Source organism: Ursus americanus, chromosome X (genome assembly GCF_024610735.1).
Source record: "Ursus americanus isolate L20-20 chromosome X, mUrsAme1.1.p, whole genome shotgun sequence".
NCBI classification, from domain to species: domain Eukaryota; kingdom Metazoa; phylum Chordata; class Mammalia; order Carnivora; family Ursidae; genus Ursus; species Ursus americanus.
Genome location: NC_142164.1, coordinates 39,602,548 through 39,625,484, shown reverse-complemented (window position 1 = coordinate 39,625,484; position 22,937 = coordinate 39,602,548). Strand labels below are relative to the sequence as shown.

Genomic DNA, 22,937 nt, shown 5'->3' with positions numbered 1-22,937 from the left:
TGTATGGCCCACAGTAAGGAAGCTTTGTTGATCTGGTTACAATAAATTATCTTCAAGAATATTATTGTTCAGCAAATGTTTTCTCTGCTTCTCGCCCAATGATTTATGCTGAGAAAAGAGATGAATTGTTGCTGATCTCTGGCTTCTTTTGTCCTGCTATCGAGCAGCAATTATCTTTAATTCACTCATCTTAAATATCTCAATCACCCTTGTGAGGAAAAACAAAAACAAAAGACTCACACCATTTACTCCCCACTACCAAAATAAAATAAAACAATCCAAGCAAGGCTAAGTAGAGAAAAAGGATAAGGATAGGATTACAGTCCCTTTTTACTTACTCTGTTCAGAAACCTCTTATTTTATTTCAACACAGAGAGACTAGACATCAGCTCTGCCTCATGTCTAAATCTGCATGTATTTACTTATGCATAAAAATTCTTTTATAAAATAATTGTGGACTTTATAATCACAATGGTGAGCTAATATTTCATAAAAAGAAAACTTATATTCTGTCAACTCTTGATCATCTATGTGAACACAAGGAGATGGTAGCATGGATAATCCCAGACTAATTTATATTTGTCTTTGTTCAATTTTAGATTCACCCAAAGTAGAGAATGGCACAATTTTTATAGCTAGAGGGGACTTCAAGATCATTTAAGTCCACCCTTGACATTTTGCAAAAGAAGGAGCTAAGATCCAGAGAGATTAAGTGACTTAAATAAAATTCTAATGCTTTCTCAACTACACCGTGCTGTCTCTTTATAATTAAAAAAGCTAGTAATGTGTACATAGATAAAGAACTGTCTGTATGATTGGACAAAGAGCTTACTAGAGAATAATCATGATATATATCCTTTGTCCTCACCTACCCAGATCCTGGCCCCACTCCGAATTATACTCAACAGGCAGAAAGTACAATGGGAGTTCCCACAATGGGAGAGTCCTCTTACCACATGGTGGGAGAGGGTAAAAGAACTACCATTTAGTTGCTAAGACAATTAGGAAAGGTAGAGGAAATAAGCTCTTTAATTAGAGTATAGAGAAAGGGGAAAAGTACCAATCCTTTCTTATGGCCAAATTAATTCAAAATACCTCAACTCTCTAACTGGAGACTCAACTTTATTTCCCCATGATAAAATACACTTAAGTTATGAGGTAGGTAGATTCTACAAGGCAGGTGGAAACCTAATAACCACATCTAACAAAGTTTCTATGGAAAAATATATTTTAAGACTCAAATAGTTGACTTATCAAACTTTTAAGACATAACCCAGTCATAATTTAAGGATTGCCTGGATACACCTAATAAACCCAAGCATATATCCTCACAATTATATGAATACATAGAAAAATATGTAAAAGGAAGAATGAATTAGCCAATGAGTAAAAGAAGAGAAAAAATAAGTACAGGGACCTATTTAGCTATGTGAAGAACAGGAAGAAAACCCTGAAAATTTAGGGAGGAAAGTCATTTTTTTTTACCCTCCTGGGAATAATCACAAAAAACTCACAACCTTTTCTCCTCCTAAATATTTCTTGCCCCACTTAACCATACCCCAAAGTTCATATCTGTAGAGGCAGGTAAGGAGCACAAGAGGACAGGAGAAGGTGACTAGCTAAAGGAACTCACAGAATGCTAATTTCATACTAAATCTTGGTTGTCTAAATAGATAAAGCAGTTCACACACCGGGTCAGTAGGGTCAGCAGGATTTCCAAATGTATTCAGGTGCTCAATAATGTCCTTGAGATCTTGGGCCATCCGTTTCAGCTGAGCATCTATATTTTCTGCTAATTTGTAACTGAAAACACAGGTAAAATAAAGAGATTAACAAGAACTGCTTTCTCTGCTATGTCTTGCTACTGACATACAAAGATGATACTGCCAGCTGGATTTGCACCAATTCCCCCTGCCTTCTAATTAGGTCTCAGTGATGACAAATGGCACATTTTTATGTAGGTGGCATTCATGACCTTATTATTACCATACTCTAAAAAGACTCCATAGGTGAAGGCTTTTAACCATCTCGGCACTTTAATAGTCACCTATTTACCCTCTGGATAATGTTCTGGGGAGCTCTGAAGCAACAAAACTCTTTTTAGCTCTTACAATGAACTCATAAGACATTTAGATACATGAGAAGCTATTCGGTGCTTAGGAGTATCCAGTAAGTGCTGTGATGTCTTCAATGATTTTAAATGCGTAAATTTTCAAAGTAAAACCTTATATAAATATACTCCATCATCCAACAAAAGATGTTTTGAGAAATGAGATTAACAATAATCAAAGGCAGATAAATCTGCTAAGTTCACAGCAAATACTAGTTGGCTAAATTCTCAAGATTTCCACCCAAACTATTTACACACATACATACACGCTTAACCTAGTCAATAATATGTTTATGAATTAAAGTGATCAGAGTTTTTCAACCTTAATGTCTATAAAGATTAAAGGATTCAATGAGATTTAGTGATAACTATTGCCTTTCTGTCCCAGAGTATTTAAAGGTAATTGGTTACCTTGTTTGCTGAAGATCATACTAAAGATTCCATCACAATATAAATCGGACTACATAAAAACAACTGGAAAGAACTACATTTCAATTATTCCTTCAAATTACAGTTAGGTACTCATGGCCAAAAATATAAGTCTCTAGGTTTCAAAAAAATGATAGAATGCATAGAAAGCAATACAGAGAAAAAAAAGATTCATAAAGGCTGAAATACAAAAGCAGAAATAGAACTAGGGTCCATACAGATTAGCAATACTTACTATTTAATGCACCTACAAAAAAGTTAATTTGCAAGCCTTTAGAAAATAAGCTCAGTCTTAACTCACTAGTAATCCATTACCAAAGGGAGTCTGATTTGGTCTCAGTCTGGTTTATGTAGCACATTCAGACAAGTTTTTCTAACACTTTATTATTTGGCCTGATTACAAAATTTCAGTTCCGGAGAGATAAAGTTACTGTAGGGATACTTGGTAATATTATCAACAAAAAGACTGAATCACACACACACAAAAATATATTCAGCCAAGACATTGACAGAATCATTCAGTTTTTGAAAGCTATGCAGTCTGCCCCCAGATTAACAAATTGCCTTTAAAATAGCCAGTGCTTTATCACTGAAGCAATTGCATGAACATTAGATTTAAAAGAGTCAATATAAACAGGAGGCCATAAATATCCCATGATACTATGACACCACACACATAAAACTTGTATTTCTAATTTAAGAACAAACTTGACAAATATAAAAACTTTACAGTGGTCATGTATAAGCTTGAGATTAATAAGTGTACAAAATGCTATAAAACAAAACTGCCAGAATGATTACTTCATTTTCAAGCATCCTGAAAAGATAAACGGAAAACAGCCAAATAAGCTGATAAATGGCAACTCCAAGAACTTGTCCTTTTCTACCAATTTTTATTACCTGCCCTTCAATTCTACTTTTTGCCTTTTTTTAAAAGTAGCTAAGTTTTGCCCCATTCCTTGATCTTTATTCAGTTACTTACGTCTTCCCATGCTCCTCATCTGCATGCTGCAGATAAGCAGACCCACTCTGGTCCTTCACAAACTCCTCTAAAGGGGTCAAGAGATCTTCCAGTTCCTTCTGCTGTGACAGGATAAAATCCAATTCTTGTTCCAGCCTGAAAAAACAAGTCACAGGAAGGGCCGATGAAAGGAATTTGGAGTGTCAAAATAAATGTCAAAAACTACAACAAGGACAAAAGAATGGACAAAGAAATCGATCTTTAATCTTTCAACCTAGGGAGTCTAAGGTTCTACCTCTGCTGATCCAGTTTCACTTTCTCCACTTCTCCGTGTAAAGTAGTAATCTATAAAGGAAAACAAGAATATGATAATGTAAATATTTGAATTTATGTTGTAATTTTAAGGCAATATTAATTTTCTCATATACACTTCAAATATGAACAATTTCCTAATTCAGGACACTCATTACATAAGGAAAATATTTTTCAGTTGATCACCAATATTGGGATAGAAAATTACCACAAAACACAGGTCTGTGCTCTTGCACAATGCAGGTAGATTAATGAGACTTTGAAAATACTTGTACAATACAGGTAGATTAATGAGACTATCTTCTTACCTTCTCACCATTCTCAATCAATGTACGGTCCCAAGCATTGACCTGAGTGGCCTGGTGAAGAAAGTACTTTTCTTGATCCTCTAAATCAAGGTTCCATTTGTTTATCAGACCCTCCAGCTGACCATATGTCATCACGGGAGTTACAATTGCACTAAAAAAAGGATACAGTAAGATCATATGATCACATTTTTAAAAGTATAACTGTATTTTTTAAATGAATAACATAGGGCTTAGAGAAGAAAATATCACATGAGTTTTTCAGACCTGCTCCCTAACAAAATCAGCACAGGTGGTCAAGATTATTTTAAAAACAACCATTTCAAAATCTTTGGAAATTATCCTAAAGGAATACAGCAAATAAAAAAAAGATCTATTAAGAAAGCTACTAAATTTCAGTAAGAATCGCTAAAGTCTGTGCCACACCTGCTCCCTTCCTTCGCCCTCAGCTCAGCATGATGCAAGTTCCATCCTGGATGCATGTGGCCAGAGATAGGACTCGCTCTCCCCATAGCTCTTAGTCAAAATGATCCATTCCCAATCTAAGTCGTATCCACAAAACAGAGTAGGCAGCTGATCTTCCATCCTCCAGTGGGCAGAACCAAGCAGAACTCTGATTCCCCTGCCAGGTGGTATCAAACAGGCTAAGCAGGTAGCTGATTTTCCAGCCTGTGACTGGCAAAACTAGGCAATGCTCTGATTCCTTTGCTGGGGCAGTGTCAGCAGGGCTGAGCAGAGAGGTAATCATCAGTTCTCTGCTCAGCACAGGCAGGTAGTGTTCTATTTCCTCTACCAGGGTTCTGTCACCGAAGGCCAATGACAAGCTGAATCTAAATACCCACCCAGCGGCAACAAGACTTAATAAAGCAGAGCGAGAAAGGATTAGTTACCGTTAGGCTTCACCACTTGTCTTCAATGTCAGTGGGACCACAGGAAGCTTAACCTCTCTACCCACCTGCCATCACTGAGACTGAACAAAGTAATGCAAGCTGGAGCTAGTAAGGACTCCACTTCCCACCACCCCTGGTGTCAGCAAGGCTCAGTGGGGAGCTTAACCTCCATACCTACAGGAAAAATAAGACTGAATGAGGCAGGGCAAAGCAGGGCTAGTCAGCACTCTGACCCCCTTCTCCCCAGAGCCTATGTCAGTGAGGTCCAGGAGGGAGCTAAGCTTCCACACCAAACCAGCATCAAGAGGCTGAATGAAGTGATAAGAGGCAGAATAGTTGATATCCTGCTTCCTCACTCCTTTTGTGCCACTGGGGCCCAAAGAGAAGCTGAAATTCTGCCTCCACCCTGCAGCAACTAAGCAGTATGAGTTAGTCCCCCACTTCCTCTTCTTCTGGGGTCCCAGGGACCCAGCTGAGGGCTGAGCTTACATCCCCACTTGCGGCAATGAAGTGGTGTGACCCACTGCCCCACTTTCATGCAGAATGAGTCAGCAGGGCTGAAGGGGTAGCTGAACTTCCATACCACTCATCTGCACTGAGGCAGTATGAGTCAGTACTTCACTTGTACTGGGGTGGTATGGGCAAGGTCTAGTAGGAAGCTGAAGATATAAACACACCCAACAAATGCACTACACCCCAAGAGAAGGATTACTTCATTTGAAAAAATTAAAATAGGACCCAGAGTCCCCTAACATAATAGACATAATGTACAGGATACAACTGAAAATTATCTGTCCTATCAAGAACCAGGAAAATCACAACTCAAAAGTGAAAAGAAAATCCAAAGGCACTGACAGTGAGAGGTATCAGATATTGGAATTCTCTGAAAAGAATTTTAAAGCAACCATCAAAAAATGCTCCAATAAGCAATTATGAATTCTCTAGAAACAAATGAAAACTAGAAAATCTCAGCAAAGAAACCGAAGTTATGAAAAGCAATCAAATGGAAATTACAGAACTGGAAACTAAAATAACTGAAATAAAAACAAAAAATAAAAAAGCGTTTGATACAAGAGTGAAGATGACAAAGGATACAATCAAGGAAACTTGAGAGTAGATCAATAGAAGTTACAGAACAGCAAAGAGAAAAAAAATACAAAAAGGAAAAAAAATCTAAAGAACCTAGAGGACAATAATAAAACAGGTAACATCCTTACCATCGGAGGATGATTGATTAGAGAGGAAAAGAGAAAATGGGATTGAAAAAGTATTCTGAAAAACCAAGGTGAAAACTTCTCAAATTTGGCAAAAGACATAAATCTACAAATTCAAGATGCTGAGCAAACCCCAAACAGAATAACTCAAAGAAATCTGCACTACGACACATAATACTTAAATTTCTGAAAACTAAAGATAAAGAAAGAAAAAAATCTTGAAGGTAGCCAGAGCGAAACAACACATTACTTAAAAGGTAATACCAATTCGAATGGCATCAGATTTCTCATCTTAAACCATGGAGGCTAAAAGGAAGTGTCACAACATTTTTCAAGTACTGAAAGAAAAAAAAAAAACTGTTGACCACAACTTCTCTATCTGGTGAAAATGTCCTTCAGAAATGAAAAGAAAATAAAGATATTCCCTTGCAAAATTTTTTGTTGTTGGCAAACCTACCCTTGAAAATTGGCTAATCAGAAAAAAAAAAATTAAAACAGAAGGCTTGGAACTTCTTAAAGGAAAGAAAGTCAAAATGAACAAAAAGGATAAATATAATAGACTATCCTACTTCTCATGAATTTTTAAAGTCATATTTGATGGCTGAAGCAAAATTAGAACACCACATAATGTGGTGTTCAAGGGGCACAGAGGAAATACTTGAGACAATTAAACTTAAAAGATAAGAAGAGTTAAGGGAGCTAAATAGAATTACCAAAGTGGTAAAATGTCAACATGACTAGACTATTAGAAGTTACATATGTATACTGTAATACCTAGAGCAACTAGTAAAATTATACAAAGCAATATAATGAGAAACACTATAAAAATAGAACAAAATGGAACCCTAAAAAATGTATGAATATCCCACAGGGAAATTAAAAAAAAAAAAAAGAAAAACAAAAACAAAAGTAAAAAACAAAAGACAGATAATAAAATGGCAGACTTGAGCCCTAACATACCAATAATTAGCTTAAATGTAAATGTGCTAAATATACCAACTAAAAAGCAGAAATTGGCAGAGTGGATAAAAATTATGATCCATCCATATGCTATCTACAAGAAACTCACTTCAAATACAAAGACACAAATAGGTTGAAAGTAAAGCGATGGAAAAAGATATACATGCAAGATTAATTTTTTAAAAGAGATGGCTATATTAATAGCAGATAAAGTCAATTTTAGAGCAAAGAAAATTACCAAAGAGGGACATCGCACAATGATAAAGGCATCAAAGCACCAGGGAAGGCCAACAATCCTAAACATGTAGGCAACCAAACAGTACAACCTCAAAATACAAAAAGGAAAACTGATAGAGCTGAAGGGAGAAGCAGAGGATTCCACAATTCTAGTTGGGCACTTCAAACTGCCGCTCTCCACAACTGAAAGAAGCAATACAGAGAAAAGCTGCAAGGATACAGATCTGAAAATACAATGAAATAGAAACTCATCATCATATATAAAATACTCCACCCAACAGCAGAAAATACAACTTTCAGATGCCCGTGGAGCAGCCACCAAGAAAGACTCTATCTCCATCATAAAACGAATCTGAACAAATACAAAAGGACTCAAGTCATACAGAGCATGTTCTCCAACTACAATAGAATCAAACTAGAAATCGATATTGAAAGAAACAAAGTCTCCAAGCACTTGGAAATCAAACAACATACTTCTAAATAATCTCTGGGTCATAGAGGAATTCACAAAGGAAATTTGAGAAGTGGACAGAATTGAATGAAAAGGAAAATAAAACATAATAGAACATGTGGTACACAGGGGCACTTGAGTGGCTCAATGGGTTAAGCATCTGCTTTCAGCTCAGGTCATGATCTCAGGGTCCTGGGATCAAACCCCACATCAGGCTCCCCGCTCAGTGGGGAGTCTGCTTGTGCGGCTCCCTCTGCCCCTCCCCCCACTCATGTGCACTCTCTCTCTCCCTCGCTCTCTCCCTCTCAAATAAATAAATAAAATCTTTTTTGAAAAAGGTATGTGGTACACAGCTAATGCAATGGTGAGGATATTTATAGCATTAAATGCTTACATTAGGAAAAGGGAAAGCTCTCAAATCAACAATCTAAGTTCATACCTCAAGGAACTAGAAAAAGCAATATGAACCCAACACAATCAGAGGGAGAGAAATAATAAATAGTAGATATCAATGCAATTGAAAACAAAAACAATAGAGAATAATCAGTGAAACAAAAGCTACTTCTTTGGGAAAAGATGAATAAAATTGATAAAAGAAAGGTACAGACCACCAACATAAGAAATGAAACAGCTATTAAAAGCGCAAAAAGCAAATAGTACAAACAACTTTATAGTCATAAATTTGACAACTTAGAAAACCAAACCAATTTCTTGAATACCACACACTACTAAAACTCATCAAAGATGAAACAGATAACCTGACTAGTTCTAGAACCATTAAAGAAATTGATTTGTAATTTAAAATCTCCCAAAAAAGAAATATCCAGGCCCAGAGGTTTCACTGGAGAATTCTGCCATACATTTAACAAACACAATTTTTTATACAATTTATACAATTCCTTCTATAAAACAGAAGAGGATACTTCCCAGATCATTTTATGAGGCTAGTATCATCCACATATCAAAACCAAAGACAGAATAAAAAATGAAAAAAACCAAAACAATGGACTAATATCTCTCATAAACTTAAATATAAAAGTCCTCAAGCAAAATACCAGCAAACTAATCCAAAAATGTATAAAAAAACAATACACCATGACCAAGTCGAATATATTCTATGTATGTAAGGCTGGCTCAACATGTGAAAACCAATCAATGTAATTCACCATATCATTAAGCTAAAGAGGAAAAATCCTAAAATATTGTATCGGTTGAGGCAGAAGAAATATTTGACACAAATATGTCCAATTGATTTTTGACAAAGGTGTAAAAGTAATTCAATGGAGGAAGTTGAAGACTGCCTTTCAACAAATGATGCTGGAAAAATTGGACACCCAAGACAAAAAAAAAAATGAACCTTGCTCTAAAACTCACACTTCATACAAAAATTAACTCAAAGTGGTTCCTGATTTAAACGCAAAATGTAAAACTATAAAATTTTTAGGAAAAAGTAGAGACTCTTTGGTATCTAGAGTTAGGCAAAGAGCTCCTAAACTTGACATTAAAACATGGTCCATTAAGGGAAAAATTGATAAACTAGACCTCAGCAATTAAAAGTTTTTGTTTGGCAAAGTACCCTGTTAAAAAGACGAAAAGACAAGTTACAGATTTAGAGAAAATATTTATAACCACATATCTGACAAAAGACTGAATCTAAAATATATAAAACTCTCAACACTTGGAATTAAAAAAAGAAATTCAAGTAGAAAACCAACAAAAGACATGACATGAACAGACACGTCACCAAAGAGGATATGCTGGTGGCAGATAAACACATGGAAAGATGCTCAACATCATTAGTCATCAGGGAAATGCAAATTAAAACCACAATGAGATAACATTTCACATCTATTAGAAGGGCTAACATAAAAAATAGTGACAACACCAGATCCTGGTGAGAAGGTGGACAAGCTGGACCCCCTCATACATTGCTGTCAAGTGTGTAAAATGGCACAGCCTCTCTGGAAAAGAATTTGGCATTACCTTAAAAAAAATAAACATGCAACAACCATACCACCCAGTAACTGCACTCTGGGCATTTATCCCAGAGAAATGAGACTTACATTCACAAAAAAAAAAAAAACCAACCCTGTACAAAAGTGTTCCTAGCAGCTTTATTCATAACAGCCAGAAACTGGAAACAACCTACAAGTCCATCAAGTGAACAGATAAACTATAGTACATCTACAATACCATGGACTACTGCTGAGAAATAAAAAAAGGACAAACTATTGATGCACATGACAAACTTGTCTCAAGGAAGTATGACCAGAAAAAAAAAACAATCCCCAAAGATCACATAATATAGGACTAATTTGTGTAACATTTTTAAATGTCAAGATCATAGAAATGGAGAACGGATTTGTTGCTGCCGAGGGTCAGGGAAAGGAGGGGATGGTAGTGAGTGTGTCTATAAAAGGGCAACAGGAAGGATCCTTGTGCTGATGAAACTGTTCTATATCTTGATCGCATCACTGTACCTATAGCATTTCAAGATTTTATTATTGGGGGATCCTAGGGAAGGGACACATAGAATTTTTTGTATTGTTTCTTAGAAGCACATGTGAATTTACAACGGTCTCAAAATAAAAAGTTTAATTAAAAAAAAACAAACAATTGGAGAAAAACATGGCATAGATTCTAAGAATACAGCCTCTGGAGATCAACTGCCTGAATTTTAATCCTGGCTCAACCATTACCAGGGGCAGAGTATAATTTCTATGTGCTCCAGTTTTCTCGTCTATAAAATGGGAACAAAAATAGCACCTACCTCATAGAGTTATTGTGAGGATTAAATGATATGATGTTTGTAAAGCACTGTCACATTGCTAAACATATTGTAATTGCACAGTAAATGTTAGCTATTATTAGTAATAGTAATAATAGTATTATAATGGTATTAAAACAAAGGTGCGTTATTAATCAGTCCACTTCCTAAGCTACAGAAATCCTTTATCTGCTCCTTCGAATGTGTCATTTACCTAACTTTCAAACACTATTCTGAAGCTACACAAGCAAATTATACCTTGTACATGATAAATAAGATTTAATTCACACAAATTTTCAAATAAACAAGCTTACTTAACAGTTGAAGTAAACGGTACGGAATTAATACCGACTGGAACAATGTTATTAATCCCAGATGATGTCAGTGACCTTAAGTTCAAGGTAAAGCCACTGGTGGTTGTGGTAGTGGTGGTGGTGGTGGTGACAGTGGTGGTGGTCGTCGTTGATGTTGTAGCTGGAAAATAAAATGCACATTAGTCGGAAATGAGAGGCTTATTTTATTTAGTCCTTGATCATTCAGGATAAAAGCTATAGAAGCATTTTTTAAAATGTGAAATTGAACTCAAAGTTGTGTGGATTTGTACGCATCACTGTTGTAATATGAAGTGATATATAGCAGGCCAGACATCTAGATTAACCTTTCTGCTAAAAATTAAAAATCCTGGATATGTGTGTAGAAAAAGAAAATTTACAACTTAACCAGACCTATAAACATTAAAGAAATTGAATCAATCCCCCAAATTCTCCCCATAAAAAAACCTCCAGACCTAGATGACTTCACTGACAAATTCTACTAAGCTTCCAAGGAAAGAATAATTGCAATCTTATACAAACTCTCTGTACATCTATATCTTTGCATACTTACATGAATATATCTGTGTAATTAATTCCTAGAAAAGAAATTTCTGGATCAAAGGGTCAGCACGCTATAAATTTTAATATATCTTGCCAAACCGCCCAACCAAAAAGATTTTGCCAATTTATATTTCTATCAGTAGGGGAGAGTCCCTGTTTCTCTATGTTATAGTGCATAATGTTTCTCTACAATATAGCCCCTACTAGGCATATATCTTCACCAGTCTAATAGGGGAAAGCCTCTCAAAGTTTCATCTACAGCCCAGACCTCTCTCTTGTGTGTCTTTTTCCACCGTACCCCTACCAGAATACCTAGCCCTCTCTAGACGAAATCCTCACTATATTTCATGGTCTAACTCACATTCTTCCTTCCCCCATATTTGTCACCCACTTCTCTTCTACTCCACAATTATCCCTTGGTTTTCTGAACTTCTATAGCACTTTTGGTTTTTCCTACACACTGAGCACTTAAAGAACAATTCACAGAAAACTGTGGCTGGTGGGGATTGCAAATATTTTCTTCTTTTTGGTTCTCTGTGTTTTCAAATATTCTTGGTAATCAATAGATGCTGCTTCTGTAACAAGAAATTTGTTATAAAAATACACTATAACATGTACACAATTGTTTGTTTTACATTAGCCTTGCTTTCCCAATTAGCAATATTTTCAGGTTAATGGCCATACCAGATAAATACATAAATCACGCTGCCTGACAAAACATGCACAGCCTATACAGAGGGAAACTGGCCTACTCCATTCCTGCTGAATGATCAAGCTCAGATACTCTTTCTTTATCCCAATAATTCTGTCCTTTGCTCCTGATTCACAGTTGATTTGGACAAGGGTGGGCATCCGAAGTACGGTATCCATCTCATATACTACTGGCAGCCTATACAAGGGTCTGGCATAGAAAGCTCTAGCCAAGCAGGGATAACATAGGTCAGAATCTCACTTTCAAAAATTCAGAACCATGGAAAGAATGAGACTATAGGTAGAAATATGGAAATATTCCCAGAACTATGGAAAGATTCAGGCTGTAAGCAGAAATTCGGAAATATTCCCAAAGTGTAGAAAGAATCAGACTATGGGCAGGGGGGTTGAAAGAACTCACAGAGGACAGATATGAAGTAGAATTAAGGAGTCTGAGCAAGTAAAAATTAAGAATAAGCTAAAGGGCATGTGGGTAGCTCAGACAGTTAAGCGTCTGCCTTCAGCTCAGGTCAGGATCTCAGGGTCCTGGGATCAAGCGCCACATCAGGCTCCCTGCTCAGCAGGAAGTCTGTTTCTGTCTCTCCCTCTGCCCCTCCCCCAGCTTGCGCTCTCTCCCTCTCTTTCTCAAATAAATAAATAAAATCTTTTAAAAAAAAGAATAAGCTAAAATAGTAAGGTAGAAAAAGAGGTAAAGAAACCAATGGGAAGTTAGAAAAGAGAAGACTAGGGGCGCCTGGGTGGCGCAGTCGTTAAGCGTTTGCCTTGGGCTCAGGGCGTGATCCCAGCGTTCTGGGATTGAACCCCACATCAGGCTCCTCCACTAGGAGCTTGCTTCTTCCTCTCCCACTCCCCCTGCTTGTGTTCCCTCTCTCGCTGGCTGTCTCTGTCAAATAAATAAATAAAATCTTTAAAAAAAAAAAAAAAAGAAAAGAGAAGACTAAGGGAAAAGAGCTGAACTACATTTATGCAATAGATTTAGGTCCCTAAAGCTTCCTTTAGAACAACTCTTAAATTCCGTTTCTTTAAAGTTCAGTGCCATGATAATACCTGTGTTACATTTTCAAAAGATTCCATTTCCCTTTTGGCCACAAGAATCCTTACAAGAGTTCCCCGATTCTTCGGATTATTAGCCTTTGTGAGAGCAGAATGAACACCACAGGGAAAGAGCGTACCCAGTCACAAAGGATCCCTGGGGTCACTTTTCACTCAAAACACTGGGAAGATTACAAATTGGATCCCACGTGGCATTCTTTACAACCCTTCCTCCAGAAATACTTATACTTAATCACACTATGGAGACCCCTCCTTTATTGATTAATTCATTCAAACACTGTGTAACTACTACATTCAAGACAGAAAACAGAAAAACAATTAAGAAAAAGAAAGACTTGGGGCGCCTGGGTGGCACAGCGGTTAAGCGTCTGCCTTTGGCTCAGGGTGTGATCCCGGCGTTATGGGATCGAGCCCCACATCGGGCTCTTCCGCTATGAGCCTGCTTCTTCCTCTCCCACTCCCCCTGCTTGTGTTCCCTCTCTCGCTGGCTGTCTCTATCTCTGTCAAATAAATAAAATCTTTAAAAAAATAATAAAATAAATTAAAAAAAGAAAAAGAAAGACTCCTTATAAAGCTTTTCTTAACCCAAAGGTTTTGTTGTTTTTTTTTAAGTAATCTGTATTTCCTAGCATGGACAGATGTGTGAAGACGATATATAAGAAAATTCTAGGATTCTAGGATTACATGTGTGTATACTTATAATGATCCCATTTTTGTAAAACAAATAAATTCGACATATGTCTGTATGTGTTTGGAATAAAAGGCTGGAAAGATAAACACCAAACTGTTCACTCTAGAGACAGTGATATATGTATATATGTATATATACATGTGTGTATGATTTTTATAATAAAAAAAAGCAACTACCATCACTACCAAAACATCTCCACAAAGATGATGAATAATACCTTCAGGAAATTAATACCTGTCAGCCTAAACATAAAAGAATCTTGAGTCATAAAAAAATGGTATGATTATTTTAACCTTTTTAAACAGTATTTATCTTTGCTCTTTATTTTTCACAGTATTTTAAAAAGGTGTAAATTAGCTCTGCCATAGGAGATAATACTCAAATAACAATAGTATTTCAATTAATACCAAAAAAGCAATGGATTTGAGAACGAAAGTTTCCATCACAGTTTGATTTTGCAAGTTATAACTTTGGTCTAAACTAAATACAGTCAACTCTACATTATCTGTGTAGTAAAAAGCACAGTTCTATAAATAATACAAAATAACTGCATACCACATTTGCATTTAAATAAATCTCATTCTGATGGTCTTAAAGATCGTTATATAAAACAGTGAAAACATCCTTCAAAACATCCTACTATCCAATTTTCCTATCCAAACAAACATTTTCCATACAAAAGATATAAGACTGATAACAAGCAAGCTTCTCTTAAAACTTGCTGATTCTACCTAGGGCACAGAATAATCCCAAATGACAATAAATTTGCAGACACAGACACTTGAAAGCTGCCCTACAAGGCTGATTTGTGAGGTGAAGAGTCTGAGCAAGTAAATATGCTTGGGGAGAAGGAAAGGTGAGTAGGGGGAAAAAAACCAACTCTGGTTAAGGGTGTCAAGTTGAGATACGTTTGATGGGGGGATGGGTATATAAGGTAATGGTGGATGGAAAAGCCAGGAGGGATGGGTTAGTAGCAAAGGTACCAGTCTGCAGGAAGGAATCTGAGGCCTAGATGGGGAGGGGATGGGTTATGGCAGAGTCACCAAAGAGCCTGCCAATTCATATTTCAGTGACTCAACCCATGGCTGAAAGAATCAGTTCTTTGTTCAGCATTTTACGGGGGAAATTATGGGTTATGGTATTTGCAAATATGGTAACCTGTAAAGTCCTTAAGACACACTCTTCACAACTCTCATAGGTTGGCCAGTTGCCTAGTACACAGCAGAAACTCCGTTAAGCATCAGTCATGCAAAAGAATACATAAATAGATGGTGGACATTTCTGTTTAGGAATAATTACTTTAAATTTAAAATAGAGTGGCTTTTAATTTGTGCCAGGTTTGAGGAAAGATTTATTCAGCCTTACATAAACTTTTAAAATAAAACAAATAAGACTTTCCTAGAATAGAGTCTGACTTAAATGGTACGTTTAAGTACCAACTGACCCCTAACCACCCAGCTCACCATAAGCTATAAGGCTACGACTAGCCAAGTTCTCTTCAACCAACAATCTAACCAGCTCTTAACTGGCAGAAACAAATTTAGGATGGAAACTCCTGTAATCTACTTTAGGATAGGGTCAACTTTATTACAGGTCAAAACTTAAGTTTTAGGGGAAAAGAACTATCAATCCCAATATGTTGGGTCAATGTAAACACTATGATCAATAATAAAAATTCTTAAATTTAAAAGTTGACAAGAATTTGATAGCAGCATTGATTATTGTCATCTCAAAGTAGTAGCATCAGTATCAAATGTCTCACTACACTTTGGCAATCATCACTATTGGTGTAACTTTTGCATACTCTGATGAAATGATCACAACTTACTTAGTCCTAAAAGCTATGGAATACAACTTACTGCTTGTTATACAGCACATTTCCACTGAGCATCCAAACACATCACACACCCCGATAATTCTCAAATCTTACTAGAAGCAGTATGAGCTGCTCCACCTGCTCCAGGGAATTTTAATCCAAATCCCAAAGTTATGCCACCAAATGTTCCGGTCGAAGTTGTTGGCGCACCAACTGCAGAGAATAACATAATATTACCTATTACACTTTAATTTAAAAACAGTGAGTAATTTAGATAGAGTCTCTTTCATCTGAAGAGTCCTTTAGAAACTTTTGGCTAAACTCCAAAAACCTACAGTCAATACATGTATAAGAAGTGTCCAGAAAAGGCAAATCTATGGAGACAGAAAATAGATTAGTAGTTGTCTGGGGCTGAGAGACCTTATTTGGATGACAGAAATGTTCTAAAACTGGATTACCCTTTTAGTGGTAGTTATGCAATTCAGTAATCTTATTAAAATCACTGAATTGTACACTTAAAATAAGTTAATTTTATATGTAAGTTTTACCTCATCAAAGTTAATTTTACAAATACTATGGTCGAGATTTCATTTAGTAGGCAAGGACATCAAAGACAGGAATGAAAACAAATCTGTCAAAGGTCAGAGGGCAAGTCTTTGATTAAAAATGGAATGCATTCAATAGTTATAACTTCCAACCTCAGACATGGTCATATTCATGAACTCTGTTGTAGCGGAGAAGGATATTGCTTACATATATCAAAAGGCTTCCAGAATCCCAGTCGTGTCTCAAAACTGGAAGTCTATTTGGTAGAAAATACAACTCAAGTGGTAACCAGCAATTTTAACTAACGTTTGCCTATTCCAACTTCACAAGAGGATAGGGATGACAGACCACAATTTTTCACCCTGAACTAGGCATGAGTAATTCCTGGCAAGTTTTATTGCCAGGAATGGTGACAATCTTGCTATAATAGGCCTGTGGGGGGACCATATTACAGGTAAGGTTATAATAACAAAGTCTAAAGATAAATGTCATGGCAACCTGAAGATATCTCAAAAACAGAGTTAGCTTATATGGACCTGTAAGAAAGAATCGTTCAACATTTGCTGTTATTGTACTAATGGAAGATACATAGCAAAGAAGTTGGGGTTACAAGATAATTAATATCCCACTTCTCAGCTCAGCGCATCCAGATGTTCCTTTTCAAGGAGAGAAGCCACAAGGCAACACACGGTGTCAATTAAAACCCCCAATTGGTCCTTTTGTCATCCATCACTTCTGACAGGTAAAATGTAAGGACTACAAACCTGGTCTATCTAGAAGAATACATGATAGCAAGGCTCCAACATTTAATTCCCATTTTATCTTATTCACATGGATAATAAGACTTCTTCCCTTCAGACATACTTGGCAAAACTCCCACTCCTCCTATTCCCATTAGCTTCAAGAAGTTGTTACAAAACATTACAATGTTAATGAATTATATGCTTAAAATTATCACTTTAAGCTGGAATAATCATGTTAACATAAAATTCACAGCTAAAGCCATGACAATTAGGTTCTTAAGCAAAGCTACTATTGATAGCAGCAGTTACAGATGGGTTCGAGCATAATGATAATTTATGAGATGCAAGAGATCCATAGCTTATACTGGCAAATTGAGTTAAGTGGCCTGATGTGAAATAATGGTTATTTTCTTTGCAACCAGTAACTTACAAGAGAGCCCAGTAGCAGCAGTGGAAGTAGAAGCATTTGACATTGAAGTAAACAGCATGGTGCTTGAATGAGTAGTGGCGTCAGCAGTCGATGCTGAAGCCAAACCTAAAAATCAAAGTAACAAGCAGAAAAATATGTCACCAAAGAACAAGTTTTTAAAAATAAAACACCATTATAACAAGGTTCATTTATATGGAGAAATTGAAACAAAGCAAGGAAAATCAGATACTCTGAGCTCTAATAAATAAAACATAATAAACACCTGATTTAAAAAAAAATAGTTATCAGTACTGCTTAGTATAGCCAGCCTTCTAGCATCATCATAACAAAGAAATTCTACTTTACTGAAAAAGTAAATGAAAGAGGGGGATCCACTTGAAGAACTGCCGCATAAGAAGTCCTGGGGACCTATTCACCAGTGAAACAACCATAACTGGTATAAAAAATAATAATAAAACAATTTGAAATCTCAGGAAATCGTCCAAAAGATATACAGCAAATAAAGAACATTTATTCAAGAAAATCTGCTAAGACTCAGTTATACCAGTGAGAGTCTAGCATATGAACCACAACCCACTCTCTTCATTCCCTCTAACCCCCTGCTCACCTTGAAGGAAGCCACACTCCAGGCTGGAGTGACCAATAACACTGGCCCCAGCTCCCAACCAAGGGATACGGTATTTCATTGGGAAAGGCAAGCAGCCAGCAAAGCACCTCCAACACAGATTTAATGGGTTGAAATTCCTGGTGAGTACAGCCAAGAATTGAGGGACTCCCTTCCTTTAGTCAGCCCTCATTCATGGGGCAGAGGCTCTACACCAGTCCCAACAGGTTAAGAATACAGGGGCCCCATCACCCCTAGCAAGAGGGTCAGAGGAAACTGGCCCTACACAGCACCCACAGCACTGTTTCAAAAGTTTTGCCCAGGGGTGAAGGAGGCCCATAAAAACAGCTCCCAAGCTATACCCAAAAGTACTGACTTTATTTGAAAAGGAGTGTGAGGAAATTCAAGCCAAAGGACTCCCTCAAAAAAAAAAAAAAAAGTGGAGATTTTGGTGCTAAGCAATTAGGAGGAAGCAAGTAGCTCCATGAGAGTAACAGGTTAGGCTGTAAGCCAGCTAGTTTGTCATGGGTAACTAGGGAAAGAGGAAGTTGAAAACTCCTCCTTTTGAGATCAGAAGAATCAAGTACTCATACATGCTACCCCCTGCATGAATCTTGAAAATATTAATCTAAATGAAAGAAGCCAGACACAAAAGGCTACATATTGTATGATGTAATTTATATGAAATGTCCAGAATAAGCAAATCCATAGACAGAAAGTAGATTAGTAGATGCTAGGAGCTGGGAGGAGGGGGTAACAGGGAATGACTACTAATGGGTACCAGATTTCTTTTTGGGGTGATAAAATATTCTGGAATTATATAGTGGTTATGGTTGCACACTCTGTGAATATTTTTTAAAAACACTGAATTGCACACTTTAAAAGGGTGAATTTTAAGATATATGATTTATACCTCGATTATGCTATTATTAAAAAAAACAGGATCATCTCAATAGAAGTAGAAAAAGGATTCGAGAAAATCGAACACAGCTTCATGACGAAAATGCTCAACAAACTATGAAGAGAAGGGAACTTCTTCAACATGATAAAGGGCATTTATGAAAAACCCACAGCTAACATCATATTTAATGGTGAAAGACTGCATACTTTCCCACTATCATCAAGAACAAACCAAAGATGTCTGCTCTTCCCAACAATACATTAGAAGTTCTAATCAGAATTAGACAAGAAAACAAAATAAATGGCACCCAGGTCAAAAAGGAAGAAATAAACCTATTTCTATTCACAGGTGGCTTGATCATTAATACAGAAAATTCTAAGGGAGCCACACAAAAAAAATCTATTAGAACATTAAACAAGTTCAGCAAATTTGTAGGATTCAAGATCAACATAGAAAAATGAATTACAATTCTATATGCTAGGAATGAACAATCCACAAATGAAATTAAGAACATCATTCCACTAATAATTGCTCAAAAAATATTTAGGAGCAAATCTAACAAAAGAAGTGCAAGACTTATAATCGGAAAATACGAAACACTACTGCAAGAAATTAAAAACATCCTAGGGGCGCCTGGGTGGCATAACGGTTAGGCGTCTGCCTTCGGCTCAGGGCATGATTCCGGCGTTATGGGATCGAGCCCCACATCGGGCTCCTCCGCTGGGAGCCTGCTTCTTCCTCTCCCACTCCCCCTGCTTGTGTTCCCTCTCTCGCTGGCTGTCTCTATCTCTGTTAAATAAATAAATAAAATCTTAAAAAAAAAGAAATTAAAAACATCCTAAATAAATGGAAAGTTCTCATGTTTGTGTGTCAGAAGATTTAGTATTATTAAAGTGGTATGGTAGACAGAAAAATGGTCCCCAAAGATAGCTGCCTCCTAATACCCAGAGCCTGCAAACATATTACCTTACTTGACAAAAAGGCCTTTACAGATGTGATTAAGGTTCAGTACTTTGAGATAGGGAGATTATCCTGGATTATCCAGGTAAGCAAAACCTAATGACGTAAATCCTTAAAAGTAGAGATTCTTTCCAGGCTGTGGCCAGAGGGAGAGGTGACTACAAAAGAATGGTCAGAAAGATGCCAAGTTGCTGAAAAGAATGGCCATCTAACACATGAAAACAAACTCAACGTCATTAGTCATTAGGGAACTGAAAATCAAAACCACATGAGAGTCTACTTTATACTGACTAAGATGTCTATAATCAAAAAGCCAGATAATATTAAGTGTTGGTGAGGAGGTGGAGAAATCGGGAACCTCATACAATGCTGATGGGCATGTAAGATGGTACAGCCACTTTGGAAAACTGTCTGGCACTTCCTCAATGTGTTAAACATAGAGTTACCATATGACCCAGTAATTCTATTCCTAGGTATCTACACAAGAGAAATGGAGACATACATCCACAGAAAAACATGTGCGTGAATGTTCATAGCAGCATTACTTATAACAGGCAAAAGGTAGAAACAACCCAAACGAACATCGACTGATGAATGGATGAATAAAATGTGGTATAGCCATACAATGGAATTTTATTTGGCCATAAAAAGGAAAAGCAGCACTGATACATGCTAAAACATGGATGAGCCCTTAAAAACATTATGTGGAGTGAGAGAAGTTAATCACAAAAGAGCGTACATTTTATGACTCCTTTTATATGACATGTCCAGAATAGGGGAATCTAGAGCCAGAAAGCAGATTAATACTTGTCAGGGACTGGGGCAGGGAGGAACAGACAGTGACTGCTAATGGGTATGGAGTTTCCTTTGAGGGTGATGAAAATATTCTAAAATTGACTGCAGTAATGACAGCATAACTTGGTGAATATACTAAAAGCCAATTAATTGTACATTTTAAACGGATAAATTATATGGTATGTGAATTATACAATAAAACTGTGAAAAAAAATAAATAGAGGTCTGGGATAAAGTTTCAGAAAGCAGATTACCTGCCTCTTGCTTTAAAATTTCAAATAAGTATAAAAAAATAAAGCTAGAGAAATGAAGTACATAAAGACACAAACGAGATTCATTGGTTAACTGAAAACAAAGTTTATCTTTTCATCCTCATCCTAGATCATTGTACATGGCACATGGTAGTAAGTACTCAATGAAAGTTTCTGCTGAATTGAACCCACTTTTTCCAGACTCCAATACATAATGACATTCTAGTTCCTCTTCAAAAGGAAAAAGTACTTAATAAGTAACTGCACTTAAATCTGTTGCTGCCTACATCCAACTGCTGAACAACTCTTGGCAATATATAATGTAAGACTGTTTTCCAAAAGATCTAGGGCCACTGAGGGTGAAGGGGATAGGGAGATGCTGGGAAGGAATTGGGAACATTACTATATGCCTTCAACTGTCTAAAATGTGTATCATGGAATATCCTTATGTTTCATCTAGAAGAAGCACCACGTGTAGTGTACTTTTAAAGAGATGTACTTTTAAAGACCTTTTACAGCAAAGGTGTTTTAATATTTATAATTCATTACCGACAGGTGAGACTAAATTTTTACTATCGGTTTAATGACTACTTTATTTCCTCATTTGAAATTTCCTTTTTAGGTCATCTGTTGATATTCTCACTAGAGTATTGTCTTTATTGAAGTGTATATCAAAGCTATTTAGTCAAATGTTGTGGGGTGCCTGGGTGGGTCAGTTGGTTGAGCGACTGGCTCTTGATTTCAGCTCAGGTCATGATCTCAGGGTTGTGAAACTGAGCCCTGTTGGGCTCGCGCTAGGTGTGGAGCCTGCTTAAGATTCTCTCTTCCCATCCCCCTCTGCCCCTCCCCCTCTCTAAAAAAAAGTTGCAAAAATTTCCCAGCCCCAGTTTGTCATTTGTTTATTTTGGTTTTATTTTTTATGTAGTCAAATTTTTCCATCATTTTTTTCCTTTATGGTTTATGTCTCCATAATATGTTTCAAAAGGCTTCCCCTCTTAAACGTACAAAATGTGCTCAACCTCATTTTTAAGAGAAAACCACAAATTATAACAACCTCATTTTTAAGAGAAAACCACAAATTATAACTATATTGAGAACAATTTCACCAAACAGATGGGAAGAAATAAAAAAAGCTAGTAACAGTCTCCGTTAAGAACACTGTGAACAAACAAGCAGCCTCTGAGGGTCCTAAAGGGAGTGTAAATTGGGTATAGACCCTCTGGAAAACAAGTGGCCAATGTTTGAAAAATTCCAAATGAACCTAAACCTATCTTTTGAACCAGTAATATTTCTTCTCAAAATTTGTCCACAAAGATGTACTTGCACACCTGTAAAATGACATGTAAAATGAGAGCTGTGCCATCACTCCTTGTACTAACAAATGAGGAAACAACCTAAATGCCCACCAGCAAGGGACTGAATAAATAAATTACAGCACATCTAGACCATGGAATTCTATGATGCTACAAAAAAATAGAGAGAACTGTCTATATACTGATTGATGTGAAAAGATCTCCAAAATGTTTAAAGTAAGTGTATAAAGTTTGTGAGTTTAAAAAGCAAGGTACAGAGTACTGTGTATACTATCATTTATGTAAAAAAAAAAATAAAGGTAGAGGGCTAAGAATTTTTTTTTTATTTGCTAGCAAATCCATGAAGAAACTCTGAAAGGACACAAACTATTACAGTAGTCAGCTGAATGGAGGCGGTAGAAGGGGTAGGGGTAATACAGGGTAGATGGGGGACAGTATACCCACATATACTACATATAGTCTTATTTTTGAACCATGTGACTGAATATATTACATATTTTTAAATTATACATAAAGGTCCTTCACCAACCCAAGATACATTATTTATATATTTTCATATTTACCTGTGCTTTTTAAATGTTTATGGCTTCATTTTCTACCTTTAATTCACCC

The 22,937-nt window shown here is 36.6% G+C and overlaps 1 protein-coding gene across 6 annotated transcripts in view; it reads right to left on the bottom strand.

Annotated features, from left to right (window-relative positions):
• Window positions 1-22,937, bottom strand: part of NUP62CL (nucleoporin 62 C-terminal like) — a 93,082-nt gene that overhangs the window by 25,141 nt on the left and 45,004 nt on the right. For all 6 annotated transcript variants that reach the window (XM_087859595.1, XM_087859597.1, XM_087859598.1 and 3 more), the window contains 7 exons: window positions 17,502-17,606; window positions 15,897-15,995; window positions 10,951-11,110; window positions 4,121-4,271; window positions 3,796-3,845; window positions 3,522-3,656; window positions 1,692-1,803 (listed from right to left, as the gene is read on the bottom strand). In XM_087859595.1, coding sequence (XP_087715721.1) covers window positions 1,692-1,803; window positions 3,522-3,656; window positions 3,796-3,845; window positions 4,121-4,271; window positions 10,951-11,110; window positions 15,897-15,995; window positions 17,502-17,559 — 765 coding nt within the window. In that variant the 5' untranslated portion in view covers window positions 17,560-17,606. The remainder of the gene's footprint in view (window positions 1-1,691; window positions 1,804-3,521; window positions 3,657-3,795; window positions 3,846-4,120; window positions 4,272-10,950; window positions 11,111-15,896; window positions 15,996-17,501; window positions 17,607-22,937) is intronic.